General features: G+C 44.2%; 1 protein-coding gene and 1 long non-coding RNA gene across 3 annotated transcripts in view; one reads left to right on the top strand and one right to left on the bottom strand.

Annotated features, from left to right (window-relative positions):
• The first annotated feature begins 341 nt into the window (after positions 1–341).
• On the top strand, positions 342–21,842 carry RBL1 (RB transcriptional corepressor like 1). Of its 2 annotated transcripts, XM_085241435.1 has the most exons (22): positions 342–488; positions 564–697; positions 803–1,003; positions 2,065–2,129; positions 2,222–2,350; positions 2,461–2,621; positions 3,330–3,379; positions 6,085–6,271; positions 7,079–7,245; positions 8,824–8,936; positions 9,441–9,544; positions 9,954–10,091; positions 11,015–11,179; positions 11,348–11,483; positions 12,840–13,106; positions 14,069–14,247; positions 14,961–15,137; positions 15,628–15,699; positions 16,068–16,152; positions 17,243–17,409; positions 18,964–19,128; positions 19,392–21,842. In XM_085241435.1, exons 1-22 carry the CDS (start codon positions 342–344, stop codon positions 19,560–19,562), a joined length of 3,180 nt encoding a protein of 1,059 aa, XP_085097561.1. In that variant the 3' UTR covers positions 19,563–21,842. The 2 variants fall into 2 exon arrangements, with proteins under 2 accessions (XP_085097561.1, XP_085097560.1); XM_085241434.1 differs by having other exon boundaries at positions 342–697.
• The window catches only part of LOC146542903 (uncharacterized), a 6,552-nt gene continuing 1,199 nt past the window's right edge, over positions 19,465–24,817 (bottom strand). Inside the window, exon 3 of the long non-coding RNA XR_014887735.1 lies at positions 19,465–24,710. This is a non-coding gene — a long non-coding RNA (uncharacterized LOC146542903). The remainder of the gene's footprint in view (positions 24,711–24,817) is intronic.

The raw sequence follows: 24,817 nt of genomic DNA, 5'->3' as shown, positions 1-24,817 counted from the left end.
CAGGGCGATGTTCGCCGGCCGCGCGGTGCCCACCGAGGGCCGCCCCGCCCCGCGCCCGAGGACGGCGGCTCTGCAGAGCGGGCGCAGCGCGCGCGCGGCCCAGCCCCCGGGACGAGCCTTCCTTCGGGCGCGTTCGGGTTCCGGAACGGCGACCCGAGCCGGGCGGTTCCGCCGGTCCTTGCGCACGGACCTGAGTAGACGGGAAACGCTCCGATCCCGCGCCCCCTCCCGCTTCCCGTCCGTTGGCGCCCGCGGCGCCGGAAGTGTCCGCGCCCCTTCCGGTTCAGAGCTTTTGGCGCGCAGAGCGCAGCGCGGTGCCGTGCCGGCCGTGCCGGGCCGCCATGTCCCGCACCGAGCCGCTGCCCGAGCCCGAGCTCGAGCCCGGCGCCGCCATCGAGCGGCTGTGCCGGGAGCTCAACCTGGACGCGGGCAGCGCGGCCGAGGCGCTCCGCGACTTCACGGCGCTGCGCGGCACCTACAGCCTGGAGGTGGGCGGTGGGGCCGGGCGGCGGGGCCGCGCCGTGCCGAGCTGCCCCGGCCCCACGAGCGGCGTTGCCTTGCAGGGGGACGCGCAGCACTGGCTGGCCTGCGCTCTGTACGCCGCGTGCCGCCGCAGCGTGCTGCCCACCGTGGGGAGCGGCCTGATGGAGGGCAACTGCGTGTCGCTGACCCGGATCCTGCGCTCCGCCAGGCTCAGGTGCGCCTCTCGGCCCGCACGGGGCAGCGCTGAGGCAGGACGGCGGTTAAAGCCGGTGATAACACAACGCTTTGTTTGTCTTTTTTTTTTTTTTTTCCTTTTAAGTTTGATTCAGTTCTTTAGCAAAATGAAGAAGTGGATGGACATGTCGAATGTGCCGCAGGAGTTCCGGGAGCGGGTGGAGAGGCTGGAGAGGAACTTCGAGGTGTCCACTGTCATCTTCAGGAAGTTTGAACCGATATTTTTGGATATCTTTCAAAACCCTAACGAGGAAACTTCGAAACCCCAACGGAGCAGGAAGCAGAGGTATTGAGGAGCTCTCGTGTGGCTTTACAACAGTTTTACAAATAATGAGAGTGCTAGTCGTGCTTTAAAAAATAAGATAGAGTTCTGAAGTGACTGAGCAGACGTGCAGGGATGCTCAGTGCAGCCCAGGTGGTGGATGAGATCGGGCTGCTGTCCCTCCATGCACTCCTCACAGTGCTGCACCAGTGGGCTCCAGTGTGCGGCTGCTTTATGTGACTGCCAGGTGAGCACCTGTGGGAGCAAACCTGCAGCCAACGTGCTCACCTGTATGACACACAGTGACTGGTGGTGTCATCTTCCTGATGCATGGAGCACTTCTTAATTAAAGGGCTTCATCCTTGTTTTGCATTGACTGCATGGCTGTCCCTGGTAGCTCTGGTGAGGATAAGACCTTCAGCAGAGGGAGCCGAGCTGGCTCTGTGCTGGGGGTTTCTGCTGTTTTGGTCTGGATGTGAGGGGGTAATTTACGGTAACCCGCTCTGGTGTAGTTCCTTATACACGTATGGGAAGGGAGCTGCTGCTGCTGCAACCAGTTTTGCTGCGCCTGTATGAGGAGAAATGTCTGTGCACTCTGTTTGTGTACCTTCATCAGAGCAGCATTCACTAGTGTGAGCACACAGCTTCTCTGTCGGGTGGTTTTGGTTCATCTCTCCTTCTGGAGCATTCACCAGAAGAGCTGCAGTGCGAGTTGTAGTTGCATATTTTGAAAGGATGCATAAAACATTTAGGAGAAAGGTGCACTGCAATTGATGGAGCCCTCAGCATTGTGCTACATGCAGCTCTGTGAGACTCCTGTCACAATTACAACATCACCGAGGTGCTGTGCCTGGGGCACCAACCACAGGCAGCTGTTGGCTCAGAGTAGTTGGTGATGCTGTGCAAAAAGCTGTGCAGAGCTATCCAGGAGGCTGCAGTGAGAGCTGCTCTGTGTGCCGCCAACTGACAGCGTGCCTTGATGTGTACTTGTGATGTGATGGCTCTGACTGTTGTTTTGAGCAGAAAGAAACTCTTGGTAAGCAGTACTGGAAGCAGAGACTGACTCCTGCCCCTCTCGTTGACAGGCGGGTGCTGTGTGGTGTTAAGGATCTCTTCAACTTCTGCTGGACCCTGTTTGTGTACACTAAGGGTAGGCTTGTGTTCTGCAGCTGAATGTTTCTCATGCATTCTGAGTTATGAACTTCTGTTGGGTTGCCTGACGTGATGTGCTGTCTCTTAAAGGTAATTTCCGTATGATTGGTGACGATTTAGTAAATTCCTATCATCTACTTCTGTGCTGCTTGGACCTGGTTTTTGCAAATGCCATTTTATGCCCAAATCGCAGAGATTTGCTAAATCCGTCGTTTAAAGGTATGGTGGGGATAGACTGTTCAAAATGAAATACACTTTGCTCCTTTGGTTATTCTTTTTTAAGTGAAGTTGGTCGTCATTTTGTTTTTCCCTCTCCTTCCCATTCCCAGGCTTACCAGCAGACTTCCATGCACCAGAGATGAAAGCCTCAGAGGACCCTCCGTGCATCATTGCCACGCTGTGTGAGCTGCATGATGGGCTTCTCGTGGAAGCAAAAGGAATAAAGGAGCACTACTTCAAGCCATACATTTCAAAGCTGTTCGATAGGAAGGTGTGTGTTACTATTTGAAGGATGTGTGATAGTGTCTCTACAGATGGTCTTGTCTTGAGCATTGAAATCCTGCATGTGCTGGAGGAAAGTGCTCTGGTAGGCGTGTGGAGTCGTGTTGGTTCAGATCTGTTGCTCTGCGTTTCAGCGGGAGCAGAACTGAACTCTCCCTTCTAATGATGTGTGCTGTAGGGTCCCCTCTGTTATGGCTTTTTATGTCAGTGAAAGATCCTTACTTTCTTGGCAGTATGGAAGCTGCATTGTGGGTGATCAGCTTTTTTAATTTAAGATGTTATTTTGTGGAACAGCTGTCATGTTTGTCTGAGCCCTAGTATGTGTCTTGGGGTAAACACAGTGCTTTGAATGAGGAGGTTGGGATCACAGGTGTTCTGTGTAGGTTTGCTCCTGGAGAACTTCTCCAAGCTCCATGGAGATGTCTGTAGTCACACAGCAGGTTGCTTCCTCCCTGCCGGGGGGCAGAGCTAGCAGCACTGCTCCTGAGCTGTGCGTTTACTACAGCTTGGGTAGAGCTGAGCTTTGGGCTGGCCTGTGCCTCTTACGACCAGCATTGTGCTGCTCTGGTCTGGGCAAAAGGACAAGTGTGGTTATGCTCACTGTGCTTTTGGCAAGGACCGTCTTGCTGTCACGTGGTTAGAGATGGAACGGTTTTGATTTATGATGTAAGATATTTTTGCTTTTTTTTATTCTTAGATCTTAAAAGGAGAATGTCTGTTGGATCTTTGCAATTTTACAGAAAATAAGTAAGTTATAGTGTGTGTTTTTAATCGTGGACTTGGGTTTCATTTCTTGAGTATGGGTCTTTGAATGCTAAATCTCGTGTTTTCCGTATCTTACTGTATCTCACTGCTTTCGATAATTTGAGAACCAATGCTGTTACTGGCCTAAATACTTCCTGGGTCTGAGATACCTCCAATATCAGAGGGTGAGCTACAGAGTTTCTTCCTTAATGTCAGGTCACAGAAAGGTGCTAAGGCTCTGGAGCAGGATGCCCAGGGCAGGGCTGCACTCTGCATTCCTACAGGTATTGCAGATGTGTGGATGTGGTTTAGTGCTGGGCTCAGTAGTGTTGGCTGATGGCTGCACTTGATCTTTAGTGTCTTTTCCAGCATAGATTACGCTGTGTTGTTCTGGCAGCTCTTAACTTTTGTGTAGTCTGATGCAAGTCAAAGCTCTGAAGTTCATGAATGTGTTACTATGCGTATCTCAATATTTGTATGTGAATAGGGAAGTATTTAGGATTGTTTATTAGTCTCCAGTTAAGTGCATACATCTGTGAGTGCAATGGGAGAGCTCAAAAGAAAAAGGAGCAACAATTGCAAAACCACAAGAAAAGAGTGGAGCATTGCTGGGGAGGCAAACGGAGCTGTTTCAGGAATTTCTAACATTTAGTTCTCAAAACTAATTTAAATGAAAAGATGAATCACTTCTGCTTTGTTCTGGATCCCATCAAGAGCTTTTTCCTCTTCCACAAGTAGCTGATAATTCAGTTTTGCAAGGGGGGGGTTTAACTGAGCCATTTGCTTTCTGAGAAGTGTGAGCAGTGACTGCCCTGCTGTAATGGTGCGGGTCACATTGAGATAAAGAAGTGCTGCTCTGATCCCCTTGGAGCAGTGAGCTGTATTAGTATTCCTGCTTAAAGAGTAATAGTATTAACAGTTACTGTCATGTCAAATAAGGTGGTGTTCCCTATTCTTTATAAAATGACATCTGAAGGAGCCTTCTATGTCTTTGCCCAATAAGAAGATTCCGCAGACTTTGTGAGGTTTAAATGTTCCTCTTCCACACACAGGTTAGCTGGAATCAAGAAACCAAAGGAGTCGTTCAGTATCGTGGTATGTCAGTGGTGATTCGAGGAAACCGAAGCTTCAGTTCCCTTCCTCTGTGCCATTGAGGGAAGATGCCACTGAGCGCCAGGCAGCCAAAGCAGAGCTCAGACTTAACACAGCCCCTGCTGCTCTGCTTGGACAGAGCTTTAACTTCTGATGGGCTCTTTCAGTACTGCCTGTGTCTGAGGTGGAAGCACATTTTTTCCCTGTGCAAGCCCAGTGACTTCTTATCAGGAAGAGTTTTCTGTTCGTGGAGTTTCACAGTGGAACATATTGAAGTTCAACTCATTCATGTTCCTCATGACAAAGAAATCAGGATTTGCTGGGAAATAGTTAAGCAGCAGTAGAGAGACACAACTCCACCTGATGTTAACAAAGTTCAGTCAGTCTGCAGTTGTTTTGATTTGGGAATTTCTGTCAGCATTTTATATTCTGCACTTAGACTTCCACTGCCCCAAGGAGACAGTTCCATTCGCATCTAGATTCTCTTCCTTTTGAAGGACTTGCCCTATATCTACATTTCACAGGTGGCTCCAAGCTCTGTTCCAAAAAAACAAAATGTCGTTCAGCCCACTGCATGGGCACAGTGCTTTCGTGTACAATTCAGAACCCACCCTGTGCAAAAATCAGACTTCTGGATACCAACACTGGTATAGTAGATCTCTTTCCATTCCCAGCCCAGAGTGGTTCCATTTTCTATACACATTGCTATGAGATTTTATGTCAGTTCACTTTACAGCACAGAAGGGAACGGGTACAGAAATGGAAGTGGGGAAAAGGCTGTGGCAGCCTTGGAGTACATCACCAAGTGTCTCTTGGTCCCATGTTCCATGTGTATCTACCAGGTTTTCAAAACCTTTGAGAGTATTTCTTCTGTTTCCACACAGTAGAGTGTGTAGAACTAATTTAATGCTAATTACCATCTAAGAAAGGCAGTTCTTTTTTCTACTTCCTTAGGAAAGTGTAAGGGAAATGTAATAATTCTGAAGATGCCCATGTTGGTGAATGTCATTTGAAGCAAATGCGTCCCAGTTTGGCAGGTTTCAGTCTAAGATCCCAACATTTCTGGATCAGCAGATGGGAGAATTGTTCAGAAAAGCCAGATTCTATATATGTGCATATTGTGTGTGTGAAGCAATTCAGCTGCGGAGCCTGATGCCTTGATTTCAGCACTGTCTGAGATTAATGCACTGCATGGGCATCCCTGCCCATGGCAGGTGGCTTAGAACATGGTGATCTTTAAGGTCCATTCCAACCCAAGCCATTCCGGGCTGGATGTGGCTCTGGGCAGCCTGATCTGGTGGTTGGTGACCTTGCACATAGCAAAGGGGTTGAAACTAGGTAGTCATTGTGGTCCTTTTTAACCCAGGCCATTCCATGATTCTATAGCTCCATGAAGCACTGGTGGGTGAAGAGCAGGCTGTGCAGTGTGCTGCTGTGGGAGGCTTGGAGCTGAAGGCAGCCAAGGAGGGCTGTGAGCGGGCTGCTCGCGTAGGGGAGCTCCGTGTACAAGCTGTACTGCTACTGAGAGCATTAGAAGCTTTGAGTTTGTGTTGGCTTCACTTTTGTGTTTGTTCAGAAGTTTAACCTTTGCTGTAAAACTTTGGCTTCTCTTCCAGCAAAGCGCTGAATAAAGAGTATGAAGAGTATGTTCTAACAGTGGGGGACTTTGATGAGAGAGTTTTCCTAGGAGCGGATGCTGAGGAAGAAATTGGCACTCCTCGGAAGTTTCCTGCAGATTTGCAAGTGGGGAAAACAGCAGCAAGAGCTCACGTGGAGTGTCACCTGCAGCAGCACTTCGAAAAGGTGATTCATGTAACTTGTTTTCGTGTGGAGTACTCCTTCATTTGGAGTCAGGTTTTCCCGTCGTATGCAGTTTGAATCCCTGAGATGACTTGGAACAGCTGCATTCCTTGAATGGTTCACTGGGAGGAAGAAGGTGAATGTCCCTCACAGGCTTAGTCGGGCAGCCTTGCTAAGAGAAATTGTGGTGTTGCCTTTGCTAATTCAGGACATAACTGCTCCTTGAACAGGGTTGGGAGCACTTCTGTAGGTGAACCAGTGTTATTTTGTCCAGGAAAAGGTGTAGGTAGTTAAGACCTCCATATATTAGAGTTATATATAATAGAGAGATCTCCATAACTTAGAGCTATTTCATGCTGCTTACCCAGTAAGAATACCATGAAACCTTTACACTGGATTAAGTTGTGTTTTCCTGTGTTTCTTTTTGATGAAGGAAAAGTCAACTGTATACTGTTCTATGAAAAATAGCATTCAAGACACGAAACTTACCAAAGCCTGACTCCTCTGCTTTGGTACAAACAGCAGCTATAAGCAAAGTTGGTGTTTCACTGTGTTTAAAAATGTAAACTGTATCTAATGAAGTGGGTGTATGGGAAGATACCCAACTAATACTTTTAAACTTGGATAAGAGGATTATATGTATTTATGGAGCCCAACATTGGAAAAAGGAACTAATTTTTCAGAAGATTTGGCAGCTTTCTTTGGCAGCATTTTAATTGTGTTATTTTAAACTTAGACTTGGTTTTGCAAGAGGTCCTGTTTTTGCACCACTTCTGTTGGGTTTTTTAATTGATTATCCATCTCTCTCAGAAAAGGTCATTTGCACCTTCAACTCCGCTGACTGGAAGAAGATACCTACGAGAAAAGGAAGCTGTCATCACTCCTGTTGCTTCAGCCACACAAAGTGTGAGTCGGTTGCAGAACATTGTGGCTGGGTTGAAAAATGCACCTAGTGACCTGCTTATAGCTATTTTTGAGTAAGTACATCCACTGCAGTTGTTCCCTTACAACTGCAGACTCATCTTTTTGTGCTTGGGGCTGCTTTCTTTCTCAGATTGCACTTTCTTGTTTGGTGCTGTGTATTTTTTTTGCTTGTGTTTCTCTATTATTTCCAGTTAATGGGTCTTGATATCAAGTAGAATATTGTTTTTTAAATGGTCTGTACTTCTGGAGGAGAGCTGGACCCCTCATCTCTGAGGGGTCACCAGCACCATCTTCTCCCTCGTCTCTTTCAGCAGCTGTATAATACTGGGAAATATTACTAAGTTTTTGCTGAAGGCAGCCCCAGGCCTTCCTCACCACCATTTCTGAGAGCAGCACTCTTTCTGCAGATCAGCTTTAGCCTCCCAGATGCACGTCTGTGTGCTGACTGTAGTGAAACATGCTCAAAAACGGTGTGTAAGCAGATAAATGCAAACAGTGCAGCAGTAAAAGGTGGACCAGTGTTGCTTCATAACAAGTAAAAATTTAATAATACATAATTATAGAGCTGTTGGGCAGTTGTCTGACTCTCTACGAATTGGAGTCTTGCTGAATAGTGGTGTATGGGCTCTGGATTTTTTATTTATTACTATTTTTAGTAATAATGGGCACTTAGTATTAGCACTTAATATCTGACATGTAAAAGTAATGTTTTGTAGTAACCTTCATGAATAGATGAAGATACTAATTCTAGTTCTCATCTTTGGAATTGTGTCTGTTCTGAAGGTCTTTCTAACAGATGTTCTTAGAAGTTGGGATTACAAATGCTTGGAAGGATGCATTTCCATTTGGCAGGTGTCTTATGGAAGTCCAATGTTATTTCCATCATCCTCTTCAAATGCGTCTGTAATCTCTAATGAAAAACGTGTTCATTCAAGTAATAACTTGTCAGTAGATGTAAATATTAAAACTTAGATAAGCATTGAGAAAAGCCTCTGATAATAAATGCATCGAGTGCTTTGCTCATCTTGCACATGAGTTCTGCAGACACTGGGATATGCGTTGGCTGACTGGGAGGAATAGAAGTACTGTGGTTTTGACTCTGGAATGGTCCATGCTTCTGAATGTTCTCTCTTTCAGATATAAATCCCTTGTAAGAGTAACTTTTTAATCAATTAGAAAGCTTTGTTTGAGGAAACCATCGTTGCAGTGCTGACTTTTCAGCATAACTCAGTGTCTGCACTTGCTACCAGTACTGAGCCACTGTCCTCTGAATATGGAGGCATTCAGAAAGAACATCTCCAAACGTAGAGCTTCTCTGGGTGCTTTTCCCAGCAGTGACCATGGGGGTTCATCAGTTCCCTTCTGCCTTGCTTTTGTTTTCTGAAAACTCTCACACCTTGCTCCTACTGGATACATTTTTCTCCTGAATGTGCTCTCAATTTCTCCTACATTGACTGTAAAATCTGTACAGCAGGAGAGAAACAATCTTTCCGTGTGATGTTTCCCCTGCTATTTATGATATTGGGGTTACTGTCTAACAGAAAGCTCAGGAAAACCAGTGTTTGTTTGTTTGCATGGGAACAGGACACTTACTTACATGGCCAAGGCTTGCTTCCTGTGTTCTCCTGCAGGTCTTGTGCACGCAGCCCTGCAGAAAGCATCATGAACAGAGTGAGAGAAATAGGGGAGGCGTTCTGTCATAGCTACACTCAGCCAACAGATGAACTGCCAGGATCTCATATAGGTAGGAAGGTGAAACACGTGGGATGTTCCAGAACGTAAAGTTCAGCTGTGTGCTGTCTCAATACATGGGGAACTCTTCTTAGTAGTCAGCACTCCCAATCAGAAAATTATTGCTGCCGACACCATGATGAATGATATCTTATTACAGAATTAAGAGAGTTACAGTTCAAAATGAGATAACTAGGAGAGTGCTGAAACTTTAGAGATTTTAACAAAAATTGTATACTTGTATTCCTAAAGCTGAAGGAAGTGGAATATGACTAGGAAATGCATTGCAACTGTTTCCAAATGACTTCAGTATAAATATTAATTGTCCTCTCCAGTATTTCTAGAATAGCGTGCTGCTCTTGTGACTTGCATGTATCAAAGGATGCTGTTTGCATTTGCAGGATGTGTGTGTGTGTGTGCTGTGTTTTGTTAGAGGAGGCCAAGTACGGGTCAGTGCAGACTGAGGCCATTTGTGGGAACAGCACAGGGCTTCATCAGCGTTGGTTTTAAATTTCAGATTTTGCTGTAAACAGATTAAAACTGGCAGAGATATTGTACTATAAGATCTTGGAGACTATAATGGTACAAGAAATGCGAAGACTGCATGGGAAGGACATGACTGTAAGTAAAGAACCTGCAAAAGAGAACACTTCATAAGTCCTCTATGGGGGATATGTTCAGATGGTTCCAGTACAGATCAGTCTGCAGACAGCAACCCACATGGATCGTTAATGCTACACGTGTCCCATGTGTTTCTCCTTTAAGTGTAATCTACTTTTGAAAATTGTAGACATCTGCCATTATTATGTGAATTATATTCTTATAGTAATTATGCTCTTTATAATAATGATTTTAAAAGATCATCCCGTCTTTTCCCACCCTAAAAAGTTGTTTTTTTGGAGGCTCTGTGAGCGTGGGGTTTCTTAGATTAATACTGAGATGCCTGTGATTGTGCCTAGAAGGCTTTTAACATACATGTGCCTCCATTTCCATAAGCTCAGGTCATTGGCATCTTCTCTCATCTCTTAAGGCTCTCTTGGAACAAGATGTGTTTCACCGCTCCCTCATGGCGTGCTGCTTGGAGATCGTGCTTTTTGCATACAGCTCTCCTCGCACCTTTCCCTGGATAATCGAAGTGCTCGACCTGAGGCCATTCTATTTCTACAAGGTAAATACATACTGTCTACGTCTGCACCGAAAGCGGCACGTTACTGGACTGGCAGTTTCAGAGGGTGGTGCTCTCCTAGTAGTCATGTAGGAGAGAAACAGATGTTAACATGTACCTTGCCTATTATAAATTCTGCCTGTCCTTAACGTTACCTGGGATGTGTAATGTTTGAGTTGAAGCTGAAATTTAAAGCAAGTCAACCTTTTCGTAAATGGTACTTCACTGTAACATGCTATTAATAAACTTCTAGTTCTTTTCATGTGCCCAGCTGAATCTGATGGACCTGCTCATGTCTTCCTGGCTGTAACACGGCATGTGTTCTGTGCATCCCTTCTGTGCATGCTCAGTGTGAGAAGGGGCCTGAAGGCACCCTGCGAGGAGTTAATCTCTGCTAACAGGACGTTTGCTGTCCATTTCCAGATCCCCTTTGGCAAAGGGAGTAAAAAAAAAAAAAAAAAAAAAAAAAAAAAAAAAAAAAAAAAAGTAATTAACTTGTACTTTTAAAAGGAAATAAAGGAATGTGTTTGGGCTTGACATGTCTTTTTCATGTACATCTGTGTGCTTGTATGGACACAGGACTGCACAGCTGTACTGAAATGCAGAAGTAGGATGTTGAACAGAGGCACAGAGGCCTTCTGTTGAGGTGTGACATAAGATGAAAAATCAGAAAGCCAAACCAATAGAGGAAGGGCGGTCTTCAGGGCAGAGTGTTTGGGGAATCTGCTTCTGTGGGTGTGTTGGTGGTAGCTGGGTTGCTCAGGGGAGTCAGAAAGGGCTGGGGATGGTTCAAGGGTGAGGGGGAAGCTGGAGCATTCCACCTTGAAGGAGAGTTTTGAACACAGTCCTGAAATGAGTAATGGTTTGATTGTGTTAAGCAGGAGTGGTATGACTTTGCTTTGATGTGTGTGCCTTGTTACTGTTAGGTAATTGAAGTACTGATTCGGTCTGAAGAAGGACTTTCCAGAGACATGGTGAAGCACCTCAACAGCATTGAGGAGCAAATCCTTGAGAGCCTTGCCTGGACTCGGGATTCAGCGCTCTGGACTGCTCTCCAGGCTTCAGGAAACAGGGTTCCCACCTGTGAAGAAGTATGTTATTTGTTTTCCTCTTTATTGAAAAAAATTTTCTCCTTCTTACTGCTTCTTTATACAGAACACTGTTCAAATGGAAAAGTTTATGCAGAAAAAAAAAAAAGTAAAGATTTGGGACAAAGGAAAGCTATTTGTTATCTTACATTGGTATTTCTTATTTCTCAGGTAATATTTCCCAATAATTTTGAAGCAAACAATGGAGGAAGTGGGCTTGGGCATTTGCCTATGATGCCAATATCTCCTATAGTTCATCCTCGAGTAAAAGAGGTTCGGACAGATCTTGGTGGGAGTTTAAGACGAGGTATGTTCAAAGTTCCTCATATATTTTGGATGTGTGATTTTAGTTAGTTAGTTCTAGTCCCAGTTGATCAAGGAGAAATCTAGATGCGCTCAGTCAAACCATTATGTTCTTTACTAGCAGCACTCATTGGTCATCACACTTCATGTGTGAAGTGGAACAGGACGTGCCTTTGTGTAAGTGCAGGGTTACCTGACTTGTAGGATGAGTTGCAGTCTTTGTGGAGTTTTGGGGGTTTTTGTTCTTGGGGCTGTTTGTTCTTTGGGTTTTGTTGTTGTTGTTGTTCTCAGTGATTTGGATTGATTTTTGGTTTCTTTCCTTCAAGTATAACCTTTTCTTTGCAGTGTCCAGCATTTTTGGTAGCTCTGTTTCATTCATACCATTCTAATCCTTCAGACCACAGTCTCTCTGCATGTTGTCCTACTGGTTCAGTGATGGTTGACCACTGTCACCCCTTGTTATTGCATGTTGAGATGACAAAAGTGCATTTAGTCCTCTTCCTACTGAACTTGCTTTTGCAGGATGGGAGGATGATAATTTGTCTGCAATATTCTTTTCCTCTGAAGAACTGCCTTGCTCTTCCCAGGCATCATGTAGAACATCCTTAAGGGTGAGGATGAAGGGATTAGTGGCAGCACTGCTGTTGCTTTTTCCCACTTCACTGGTTAGGAAATGCTGCTTTCACTGTATCCCATACAAGAGTTCATAAGTTCTTGCTTGTGTGCTGTGATGATGTTGTCTTTTGTGTTCATCTGGCAAATCATGTTACAAAATTGTTTTTTTTTAATTTCTTAACTACTCAAGTGTATTAGGGAGGTGATGTATTAATAGTTACTGCAGGTGTTATGGTGAGTTGTTCAGTAGAAGGGAAAGCAGCTTGGAGATGGTACCAGGTTCTCACACACCTCTGTCCATCTATAAGATACCAGGTGTTCTTCCTAACTTCCCATGGAAGACAACGGGGATTGGAAATGTTTGTTTGCTCCTGGTACCCAGCAGACCATCCTGGCAGAGGAGAAATGAGGTGTCCCATTGGTTTCTCCTTGCTGGTTAGCCAGAAGGCTTCTGTACCATGAGGAATGTTCTTTCCACAAGCAGCACTGGTAGCTTGGTTGCTCCTGTCTTTCTTGTTGCTATCATATTGTGAAACCAAACTGTCTAGGATAACTACAGAGTAACAGAAATCAGTTGTAGGTCTCTATTCATATTGCCGAGAAACAGTGAACTGTGAGATTACTTCTTAACCAGAATTGATGCATTTCAATTCGTTGTTATAGTTTGCCTCTTTTTGTGCTGCGGAGAAATATTCCTGTTCAGCTGCTCCACTGGAGATGTTCTCTTTTCTCTTTTGCTCACCAGACACTCAGCCATTGTCACCAATCTCTGTGCATGAGCGCTACAGTTCCCCTACAGCAGGAAGTGCCAAGAGAAGACTCTTTGGAGATGACAGCCCCAAAGAAATGCAGATGGAAAAGATTTTAACAGAGGGAACTAAATTGACAATTGCTCCAGCATCAAGCATTGCTGCTGAAAATGTGTCCATCTCTCCTGGGCAGACAGTACTGACTGTGACAACAGCAACGGTAGCAGGAAAAGCAGGACAGAAAGTTACTATTCCACTGCATGGTATGAGATCTATGGTTTTCTTCCATGTGAGATGCTTTGCTTACCCTTAAGATCTGACTAGATGGACCGTACATCTTGTATCTATTTTTCCTTTTTTAAGAGAGCATTAACAAAGCAAACAAGCAAACACAACACCAGAACTTAAGCTTTTGTACTAACATCTCATTCTGCGTTTTAATCTGATATCTGACAAGAGTCCCAAGGATACCATCTGGCAAACAAAGTTGTGGAGTTCTTCCTTCCAGATAAATCTCATCACAGGTTAAGCATTGGTTTGTTTCTCAACTCTAATAGTGATTCATTCTTGCTTGCTCTAGGTTTTGTCTACTGTAATCTAAAAAGACTCTGAAATTACTGAATAAGGGCTGTGTATAGACATTGAGCAAAATAGTGGGGGGTTGCATTTATTTTTGGGGGGGTTGGCTTTTTTTGTTTTACTGGAACTGATGCTTGACTGTTTCTTATGAGGATATGTGAGGGTTTTTTTTGTAGCTTTTCTGAATTTCAAAACCTGTGTCTTCATAGAGGAAGATAAAATGAGAAAATCACCGCTTTTCATGTTTAAAGAGACATTCATTAAGAGAATTTGACAATTACAGAAGCTAATGTGGACTGCATACAATGTATAGTCAGATTTAGAAAATAGTATCAAAAAATGAACACCAATGCTCATCACTCCCAGAATAGTGATACGCTGTCTACAGAGATTGTAATTTCATGTAAGCCTTGTACTTTGGGGATAGTTTTAGAAATGATAATTCACAACCATACTCTTCCTTTAAGCATTACTAGAAATGTACTTTTCTATTATTTATGAAGACTCTGTCTTCTTAGTGCCCGATATAGAAGGAAGAAATATCTTCTGTATGAAATGTTTCTGAAAGAGTTTAGGATTTGCAGTTCTACAGTGCGTTGTTGTGGCAGCTAACAGTTCACTTCTTGGGTGCTTGTGTCATCTCCAGGTATCACAAACGAGTTGGGTGGGATCACATTGATACCCATTTCAATGAATCTAGGTCAGGCACCTAAAATAGAGGCTCAGAATCCCTGCCACCCTCAGGTGAATCAGGATCAAGAAGTGCATCTCTCATCAGGAAACAAACCAAAGAAAACAGGATCCTTGGCGCTATTTTACAGGAAGGTAAGCTTTGATAGGAAGGTGTGATTTTACCTCTGCGGCTGTGCTCTTGTTATTGCCTCTCACATTTGCAGGAGTTAGACATATCAAAAATGAGGTTGCCCTTCTGTGTTTTGGTCATTCAAAACTGCTGTGTTTTGGATCCTGTACCAGGAGATTCTCTAGTTTACATTTTTGAGATCTTCCCAGTTCTGCGGATCTTTCTGGAACATGGCCTCAGAAATCGGGGACAAAAACATGCTATCTCAAAGCTTCTAGAAAGAAGGAATTTCTTGAAAAGAGTAAAGGAGTAAAAGGAGTAGGTTAAGAACCTACTTTTTTTAGGGCAGGGAGATATATTCTTACTAAAGAAGTTGTTCTCAGAGATTTTCTCCTTCATATTCTAAACTGGAGAGGGATGGATTTGAAGACTGGACTATTTGGTGGGTGAGGAACTGATTGGATCATCATAGCCAGAGGGTTGACTGCATCCCATTGTAGCAAGTAAGTGATGTAATACAGAAGGAATAGAATATTTTTAGTCAGGTTTCCTGTAAGCATCCAGCATTTGAACAGAGTTGACAATTTAGTATTTGAAGACATTCTTGTGGGCAGAAGGAAAAAACTCTGAGGAAGCAAAGTATTGAAACATAAAACAGCTACACTTGGCTTTCACTTCTGCAGGGTAGGTTAAGCTCAGTTGGCTTGATTCGCTACTGTGTGTCTCTCTCTTCTAGGTTTACCACCTGGCAAGTGTGCGCCTGCGTGATCTGTGCTTAAAGTTGGATGTCTCCAATGACTTGCGCAGGAAGATCTGGACGTGCTTTGAATTCACATTGGTTCATTGTGCTGATCTAATGAAGGACAGACATTTAGACCAGCTTCTCCTCTGTGCCTTTTATATCATGGCAAAGGTAACATATAGGCTTAAGGAATTAGAGTTTTATCTCAGTTGAAAATGTAAATTGGATGGCTGGAAAACCGAGAGCTGTAGCAAATGAACAATTCTGACATGTGAAAGAAAACTGAAATTGTATGTATGCATACACCTGTGCGGTGTTTTGTTGAGTATTTCCTCATTTTCTACTTAGAAAAGTTAAGACACACAGTTCTCAAATTCACAAATACATCTTCTGATGGAATAATACTTCATTTTTAATTTTTAGTATCACTGGAAGAAAAGTTGGAAAAGGAATAATGTCTAGCTTAGGTGACATAGCTTTACTATCAGAAATAAAAAAAAAGAATGCTTGAACGTGGAAATGTGTATTTTTGTTCATATTCCTGTCAGCATATTAATGCTCATGAAAGCTCTGTGTACAAGGAAGCTAATTGAGTACACTGCACCTGAGCAGCCCTGTCTTTCTGTTTGCGCTCTGCCTTCAGTAGCCTTTTCTTTTCCAGGTCACCAAAGAGGAAAGAACTTTTCAGGATATAATGAAAAGTTACAGGAATCAGCCACAAGCAAACAGCCATGTGAGTAAATGATGGCACTTTTCCTTTGTATAAATGTTAAACAGAAGTGGCCTTCAGACAATTCTGATGATAATGGAAAAGTCAACTTCATTGCTATCTTCATTCTTACTCGGATGGATTTCATCTCATAGGATCACCAAGGCTGGAAAAAAAACCCTCCAAGATCATCCAGTCCAAATATCCACCTCCCACCACCATTTCCCACTAACCCATGTCCCTCAGCACAACATCTAAACATTTCTTGAACATCTTCAGGGACAGTTACTCCCCCACCTCCCTTGTCAGCCCATTCCACTGCCTGATCATCTTTTGTCTTTTCTGTTTTCCTTGACAAAAATGTTTTTTTTTCTTTCCTCTGTGTCCTGTAGGTTTATAGGAGTGTTTTGTTAAGAAATACTTCTGCCAGTGTCCTTTTGGAGAGAAATGCAAACCAAGATGTACAGATGACAGAAGGTAAGTACGGCAATCTGATATTTTTTTGAAATGTACTTGCATGCATTTATGAAACTGAGCTGTCCAGTGATAAAGAGAACAAGTGTTTAATTTTTATTTTTTATTTTTATTGTATTTATTTATTTTAAGGAAAAAAACCAACAGCTTCAGCATCCTGTCCAGCAGCTGCCTGGATGTTGCTAATAGATTACTGTCTCTTTTGTCTTGTATCAACTCCTGTTTCTTAACATCTTTTGACAACTTTGTGGTATAACACAAGGCAGAGGTACTAAAGAATTACAGATACCAACTGAAGGTTTTTATTTTTCTTTAAATGTTTTATTTCATACTGCCCTGATAACAAGAGGCTTTCTTTTATGATCTTGTTTTGCTTGGTAGTCAGTAGTGTGGAGAATGAAACTGGATGTGGTGTTCAGTAATGGCCTGACTTGAGCAGGCAAGAGATAACATTAACTTGCTGTGCAGCTGCAGTTTTTTTCACTGAACCACAGAATTACAAAGATGGTGTCATGGCATCCGTGCAGTAGGTGTGAGTAGAGGAAGCTATTTTTTTTTGCCAGCTGATGACTGGGAAGTTTCACAGAAGCTAAAAGCTGTGCGTTGTCAGACTGCTTAAAGCATCGTTGCAAGTTTGAATATCACATATGCTGAGTGTTGGAAAGGTGAAGGTTCTGAGTAACCTTAGCGTTGTTCAGCATCCTGGCTAATTTCATTATTACTGTACTGGGATTGTATAGCAGTCCATAAAAGATGAACCAAAAAAAAAAAAAGAAGGCTTTTTACTATTCCTTTTAAAAATAAAGAAAAGGGATCAATACTGCTTAACTTCCTACTCCTAAGCTGGAAATAGCTGTAGCACAGATTTGCATTATCCACTTCAGTCATAATCCAGTAGTCTGCTGGCAGTGATTCATAACTCCTAATGTTCATAACCACCTACAGTGCATCTTTGTCTGAGGCGTGTTTCATGAGTTCATCTTACTAATTGGTCAATTCATGGACGAGCTCTTGTCAGTTGGATGTTACAAATTTAAATCTGAAGTCAATTTAATACCACATTCTAAAATCTGATGCTTTCTCTTGTAATTAGACTCATCTGTGAAAAGTGGTAATTCCTTGGGAAGATCGGCAGCAGAGAATTCCACTGAGCTGGGAATGGAGGAGAGAGGAGATCTCATTAAATTTTACAATGCAGTCTATGTAGGAAGAGTAAAATCTTTTGCACTGAAGTACGATATCGCAAACCAGGATCATGTAGTAAGTAAAATATATTGGAGCTTTGCTCTAAAAATCAGGTTTATTCCTAGCATTCTGTGTCAGTTTTCTATTTTGTACCTGGCGTGGTTACAGAAGTCACAAAGTGATGAATAATACTATGTGTAAAGTTTACAGCCCTTCAAGAGTTGTGCAGTTCAGTTACAATGGAGATAACAGCCTTAGAAGGATGCTGAGGGGCACTGCTGTGGAAAATGGGGCTGGCTTCCTCTTTGTAAACTTCCATTCTGTAGATAAAGCTGCCAATGAGGCAGTACAGAGGAAGAAATAAGATTTGGAGTTTTTCAGAGTCAGGGGAAGAAAGCTTGTTAACACCAGCAGGAAGAGTACAAGAGACAGATCTGCTGGCACTTAATCTGTTAACACGAGGCTGCCACAGCCCAAGTGCACCAACATTTGGCCTCCAGAAACTGGGGTGAGAGTGTGATTAAGCAGTGTGGAGAACTGAAACAAATTCAGTTGAGTTTTCTGGCAGGAAGCATTCTTATGTGCCAGGCCCATGAGTCACGCAGAGTGTTTTTGTGGTTTGACACTTGAGGAAAAGGCAAAAGTAAATGCACTGTAACCTTCATTTCCAGTAAGTGCATTACCCATCACTTCAGTAGCAGTTCCTGAAAAACAGGCATGAACTGGAGGGGAGAATGCTGCTTTGACTGACTGTTCAGCTACAGCTGCTCCAGGGAGCCCAGTGGCACAGGGAAGTGCTGGTAGAGCTGTCTAAAGTAAAAACATAAAGCAAACAAACCCAGTTTACAACTCCATTTTCAGCTTCTTTACATAGCAGTGCTCATTTGCTCATGTGGCTGTTGATACATCTGAAAAATATGTAGGTTGCTCCAAAAGCAGTGCCTCCTGTTATTATTATGGAAACTACAACAGATAGAAAGAGCACAGTAACTGCTGGATAGAGCAAATCCTACAACACACTGTTTTTCAAAATACTCACCATCACTGGCTGTACACATTCACTGGTGATGAACCAGAGCCTGCGTGCTTCACTCATGGAAGGGCTGAATAATTGCACCAGCAGAGATGGCCCCCTGTCAGCACTGCTGAAACACACCACCCGCCAACGCTGCGCTCACATCTGTTGGTCTCCATAAATGTTCACAAGCACTGATGAATGTCACTGGGTGCCGTTTTTTTCCGTGTGGAGGAATTCAGTCCCACCTGTTTGCTCCCTGTGCACTCCCATGTCAGACGCTGTTATGTCAGACAGTTCCTCTGCTGCCATCTGTCATATGACAGCAGAATGGGATGGGATACCAGTGGGAAGGTTCCACCCCTACTGCCATCCCACCAACATCTGCCTCTGACATCACAGGCTAACATCATAAAATGGGAGGCATTACTTTTGGAGCTGCTTTCATACATTTGTTCTGTGGGTTCTGTGGATTCTTGCTTGGTTGTCCGACTGCTACAGGATAAGATGTTCTACGGAAAACGTGGAAGTGTGATTCCATTGCTTTTTTGTGAAGTTATTGCTGTCTGCTAATTTCTGATTCGTCTCCTCTGGGGATTCATCCTCTCTTTCAGATGGAAGCCCCCCCCTTGTCTCCGTTCCCCAGCATTAAGCAGCAGCCGGTGTCTCCTCGGCGGATCTCTCAGCAGCACTCTGTTTATGTCTCACCTCACAAGAACAGTGCCTGCTTGACGCCTCGAACTGCGCTCCTGTACAAATTCAGCGGGAGCCCTTCCAAGGTAGAAAGTAAAAGGGTTGGAAGAGGTTGACTTGGGAGAGAATGAATTCATCTCACAACTAGAACGTGCTCTCGTTCAATGGGAATCCACTGATCCTCACTTTGTGGTGAGGGATAGAGTTCTTTATGGAGAGTTCTTCACTCACTCAGCAGAGAGGTTCAAAATAATAACTTTTTTAGTTCTCAGGTAATTGAGAACCAAATCAGGATTGAAATGAAATCGTAGTAACTCATGTTACTTTGTTCTTAAATTGTCGTTCACAGAGCTTGAAGGATATCAACAATATGATAAAACAAGGTGAACACAGGAGTAAGAAACGAGCAATAACAATTGATAGCGACACTGAGCCCCCTATGAAGCGACTCTGCCAGGAAAATGACGATGTTCTACTGAAGCGCCTTCAGGATGTTGTCAGTGAAAGAGCAAATCACTAAAGCTGCCAGTTTTCTGTGGGATCTCAGAGCTATCTTGAACAGGTTGATAGAGCAGTAGTGCTATTGCTTCCTTATAAGATGTGGTATATGCAGACTGCAGACTGCCTAGTTTGGTTAACATTGAACCTCTGACTTTCACAGGATGCAGGAAGCAAGAGTTAGGTAGTAAGTAATGGAGAATGGAAGGTGGTTTTATTCCCAGAGAACACACTGTACTGTAAATTACTCCCTTGAGCTGTTTTAGGAAAAGAGTGATCTGCAGAAAGCTGTGATGGATGATCTTGAGCCTAATCTAGAGTATTTAAGTTCTGAGTGTAACTCAGCTTCTGGTAACCATTTTATTTTTAGAATTAAAACGGTAAGGAAATGAGTGAAGTCGGTTAAGTTTCTCAAGCATTGGTACTGGAGGTAGAAACTTTGAAAGTGCCTTATTTCTAAAAGAATGTGGAGCAACTGGAGAGGAGAACAGATTGATTCAGTCTCAGAAAGAATGGAACAGTTCTGAAGTGTATGACTTGATGTCCTGTGCTATTATCTCCAGTCAGAGCTTCAGCAAAAGTGTATGTTGCAACATGGATCAGAGCGTAGAACATGAATCAGAAAGCAGAAGCAGCAGCAGTTTAAATTGGACACCGACAACTGGAAAAGCACAGAGATACCTTTCTGAATTAGTCTGAATTACCCTTCTAAACCAGTGAGCACTGCTGTGGGAGCTGCTCCTTTCCAATGGGAAGCTGGATTGCTGCCTTGCTGTAGAAGCTGTTGATAGGAATCGTAGCTTAACTGCGAAGACCGACAAGTTGGTTACAGTTGGAAAGACAGCTTGGGCTTCAACTGCCTTACAGCTGTTGAAATGTGCAAATTCATTTAACGCATTATGTAACTACATTTTATTTTAAGATCTTACTCTCTTGTTGTGTAGTATCTACACTGAAAGTAAACCCATCAGATAAGGTATGTTTGTATATATGATTTTTATAGCTTCTAAAGGATTGGTTTCATTGGAAATGTGTAAGTTCTTATTTCTTATAACGAAGTTGTTAACACTGAGGGATTTTATAGGATTTATTTTACCAAAACTGAAAAAGTCGAGTTGACTGTAAGTCAGTATTTTGATCTTATTTCTTAATTGCATTTAAAGTTAGAGCCGTACAAAAACTTCTCAGCACTAGAGAGAGAGAGAAAGAGAGAGAGAGAGAGAGTGTGTGTGTGTGTGTGTGTGTGTGTGTGTGTGTGTGTGTGTGTGTGCATTCTGCTGGAAAAAATAACAGTTCCATAGGAATTGTGCTAAGGGCTCTGTTCACTTTGTTGTTTGTTTAGTACGTGCTGCCAGGTCTGCTGTGCTGCACTTACTGGAAGAAAGCTTGTGTGACCTCAAACAGCCACAGCTAGGGCATCTGGCCAGCAGCCATGGAGGGAGAGTGTATGTATACTGTATGTGTGCAGAGACCCTACTCAGCAAGGATAGGATGTTTACAAACCAACTCATTTGGGTCTTTAACTACTTTGATTTTTGACTTCCAAAAAAATGGTGCTCATTTCTGAAAGATGTGACAGTATGGAGCTGCAGTATGGGGTAATGGACACAGATGCAAGGAATGCAGATTCTTCAGTTCCTTTAGTTTTATTCAATTTGAATATTTGTCTTCAGATTGTGAGACAAAATGTACAATAGAAACAAACTTTGTCTTGATCCACTCATCTCTGCATTTACAACCATATCCCTTCAATGCATAACCCAGACCCTAGAATCCTCCTGCATTGTAGGGTAAATGAGGAATCCTGACTTAGCCTTACATGCAGGATCGTTGCAGCCTTTATTGGTGATGAATATAACCTCAGGCTTAACAGGGTTACGTTTTTCAGCAGTGTTGCATGGTAAGAACGTAGCTGATTCAGTTGTGATGTAGCATCCCTGGAAGATCGTTGATGATCCCTTGGGTTGGAAGGGGCCTCAGGGATCCTCAAGCTCCATCCCCCCACCGTCTCTTCCTACCACATCTACACCTCCTGCACTCCTGCAGCCTTCTCTGGAACGGCAGAGAGCCGATGGTGCTAAGATCCTCACTAGTGTCATTAAGCACAGTGGTTTTTTCATTAGAAAAAGGGATGTACTACAACTGGATGCAGTTCAGATTTTTCACCTGTGTAGGTGACAATATGAAAAACATTTTTGGACTTGCTGAACAGCTGAAGCAGTGTATGTGAAAAACTTTTCTAATGGTTTAAAGTGCCTTCCCATGTAAATATGTATTTTATAATAAAAATATTTTGACCTGAGGTTGCTCTCTTTTCTGTGGTCATTCACATTAAACTATGCCATCTGTCTGCATCTCCTGTAATATCAAAGACTGTTGGGGAATGGCTGCAAGAGCAGGGCGGCCATGAGAATATGTACAAGCATAGCTGGTGCAGCGGCACAGAGTGCATACCATGAGAAAATACTAGGAGTTAGATAGGAGTCACAACGTCCTTGGGGCAGCATGTAAACAGCGGGCCCACATCTGCAGCTGTGCTCTGTGGATGTGGGGGGGCTGACAAGGAAACTGGCTTAGCAGCACAGGGGTGAATTGCGACTGAGCATTGGTTAAGGCTGAGCAGCCCACCTGGCAGCCAACGTTGTGCACCAATAGTAAGCGAACACAGGTGTATCGGAAACCTACATAAACCCTATGTGTGCAACAATAAAGTGAAGCTTGGTCACTTATATTGAGTGCTGTCGTGCTTCCCCGCTCGAGAACAATCTAATTAGGACACTATCTGCGGCAAAAGACCTTCATCATTTTTGTGCCTCCTCACATTTCTTCTGTATCTTTTTCAGTTTGAATTTGTTATCTTTTATTTTATCTGCCTGAAGCTTCCTTCTGAGATTTCTCTAGTGTTTGTGCTTCAGTCAGATGTGGTTTCTGGGAGAAGAGACTGAGTAATGCTCATGCTGAAGTAAGCAAAGAAATGCTGGGCAGGGGCAGTCCTGCAGTGCCCAATGACCCTGCCCAGGTGAGCACTTAAATTGTTGTGGGCTCCTGGCTCTTGGGCTCCAGCTCTGCAGCCATGTGGGGCAGTGCTGGACAGCTCTCATCCCACAAGTTAAGTACGTTGAAGGTGTTCAGTTTTTTACTGGCTGGCTTTATGGTGGTTTTCTTCCTGTGAACGTGCATAAAGTTGGTATCAGCTCAGTGTTCAGAGCTTGTTGGATTTTTGCCTGTGCAGCTGCTGAAGGAAAAAGCGGGGCAGTGTGGTAGTGTAGTAGTATTGAAATCTTATCACCAGAGCTTCAGAGTCAAAAATTAGTTCCAAAAGATACATTACAGTGGAGATAACAGCCTTAGAAGGATGCTGAGGGGCACTGCTGTGGAAAATGGGGCTGGCTTCCTCTTTGTAAACTTCCATTCTGTAGATAAAGCTGCCAATGAGGGGAAAGCATCACAGGCAGTACAGAGGAAGAAATAAGATTTGGAGTTTTTCAGAGTCAGGGGAAGAAAGCTTGTTAACACCAGCAGGAAGAGTACAAGAGACAGATCTGCTGGCACTTAATCTGTTAACACGAGGCTGCCACAGCCCAAGTGCACCAACATTTGGCCTCCAGAAACTGGGGTGAGAGTGTGATTAAGCAGTGTGGAGAACTGAAACAAATTCAGTTGAGTTTTCTGGCAGGAAGCATTCTTATGTGCCAGGCCCATGAGTCACGCAGAGTGTTTTTGTGGTTTGACACTTGAGGAAAAGGCAAAAGTAAATGCACTGTAACCTTCATTTCCAGTAAGTGCATTACCCATCACTTCAGTAGCGGTTCCTGAAAAACAGGCATGAACTGGAGGGGAGAATGCTGCTTTGACTGACTGTTCAGCTACAGCTGCTCCAGGGAGCCCAGTGGCAAGTGCTGTTAAGTGGAAGTGCTGGTAGAGCTGTCTAAAGTAAAAACATAAAACAAACCAACCCCTGCACCAAAATAGTCTCCCCTCCTCTTGGCTGCCACCAGCAGCCTTGCTCTTTATTTCTGCAAACTCCCACGAGGCACCCCTGGGTGTGTGCATTAACTTGATTCTCACCACAGCCACCGGCACCAGGCTGCACTCAGAATCTTGGTGCGCAGCAGCAGAAGGGAGGGGAGGTAGTTCTGTCTGCATCTATCACAGGTAAACAAGCACGAATATTTTCTGTCTCTTTCCTGTTTGTCTGCACTTCACCCATTAACTTTGTGCTGCTCAGGCCAACGCCTCAGGCATTGCCTTTCTTTCCTTCCTACTAGAGTGTGACATTGGTAACCCTTGAACCTGTTGCTTTGTGTCCATCTGATTTTGGCACATCAGTGGGCTTTGCATTGATTCGGGAAGGTTATCTGGCTGCTTCATGGCCCCAGAGGCCAGGAGATCTCTCTTGTTTGTTTCATGTCCTATGCCAGTTCTGTTTTTCTGATAGGGATGAGCTGCTCCTCCTCAGTAAGACCTCAGCTCGGTGCAGTGCCCCACTTAGCAGGGAGGGCTGGGGGCTGAAGGACAGCTCGGAAGAACCCAGCAGTGTGGAAAGGCTCAGCCAGGCACTGAGCACTGCGTGTGCTTTCCTGGCAAGAGTGTGAGGTGAGAAAACTGTGTTTGTTAACAGAAGCAAACTGCTACAGCATTACATTGGCTCTGCTGCTTCACAGAGAGACCTTGCAAAGAACCTAGGAAGTTTGTCTGTTTATTTTTGCTACATCTTTGAGGAGTTTGTAATGAGAGCACAAGGCCTCACAGAAAGCTGTTAGGCTGTTTGGAGCTGGGCTGCATGTCTGAGGCACACCAGGCTGTACTCCCATTGCCTGCTGTGGTGGGGGGAGAGAAAATGCAGTGAAAAAATATTGTGGAGCTGGGATAAGAACAGGGCCGCTGCTCACCTGATACCATCAAAGGTCCCTCCCATGGATGCTGTCCTTCTGAACTGATCCCACTTGGGCTTCCCGTGGGCCGCAGCTCTCCAAGCATTTCTCTGCTGTGGCTCGATACCATGGGGCCCATCCTTTAGGCACTGCTCCAGCTCCTCCCCCAGACCCTCGGCTCCCCACAGCTCTTCCCCACGGGCTGCAGCTCCGGCCCAGGCCCTGCTCCTGTGGGGCTCCGTGGGCTGCACCTTCTTCAGTCCACATCCACTGCTGCACCACAGGTTCCTCCATGGCTGCAAGAGCAGATCTGCTCCGTGCGGTGCCCGCGGGCAGCAGGGGGATGGCCTGCTCCACCGTGGGCCTCTCCTGGGCTGCCTGCAGGGAGCTGCCGCTCTGTGCC

The sequence above is a fragment of the Meleagris gallopavo genome, chromosome 22, assembly GCF_905368555.1.
Source record: "Meleagris gallopavo chromosome 22, MGAL_WU_HG_1.1, whole genome shotgun sequence".
In the NCBI taxonomy this organism is placed as follows: Eukaryota; Metazoa; Chordata; class Aves; order Galliformes; family Phasianidae; genus Meleagris; species Meleagris gallopavo.
This window is presented reverse-complemented; position numbering and strand designations above follow the sequence as displayed.

Excerpts from the sequence above, each read along its gene's own strand:
- RBL1 (XM_085241434.1), top strand. The coding sequence starts at position 342 with ATGTCCCGCACCGAGCCGCTGCCCGAGCCCGAGCTCGAGCCCGGCGCC. Across the intron at positions 3,380-6,084 it reads TGCAATTTTACAGAAAATAA|CAAAGCGCTGAATAAAGAGT; the intron begins GTAAGTTATAGT and ends CTTCTCTTCCAG. Across the intron at positions 19,129-19,391 it reads TCAGCGGGAGCCCTTCCAAG|AGCTTGAAGGATATCAACAA; the intron begins GTAGAAAGTAAA and ends TGTCGTTCACAG.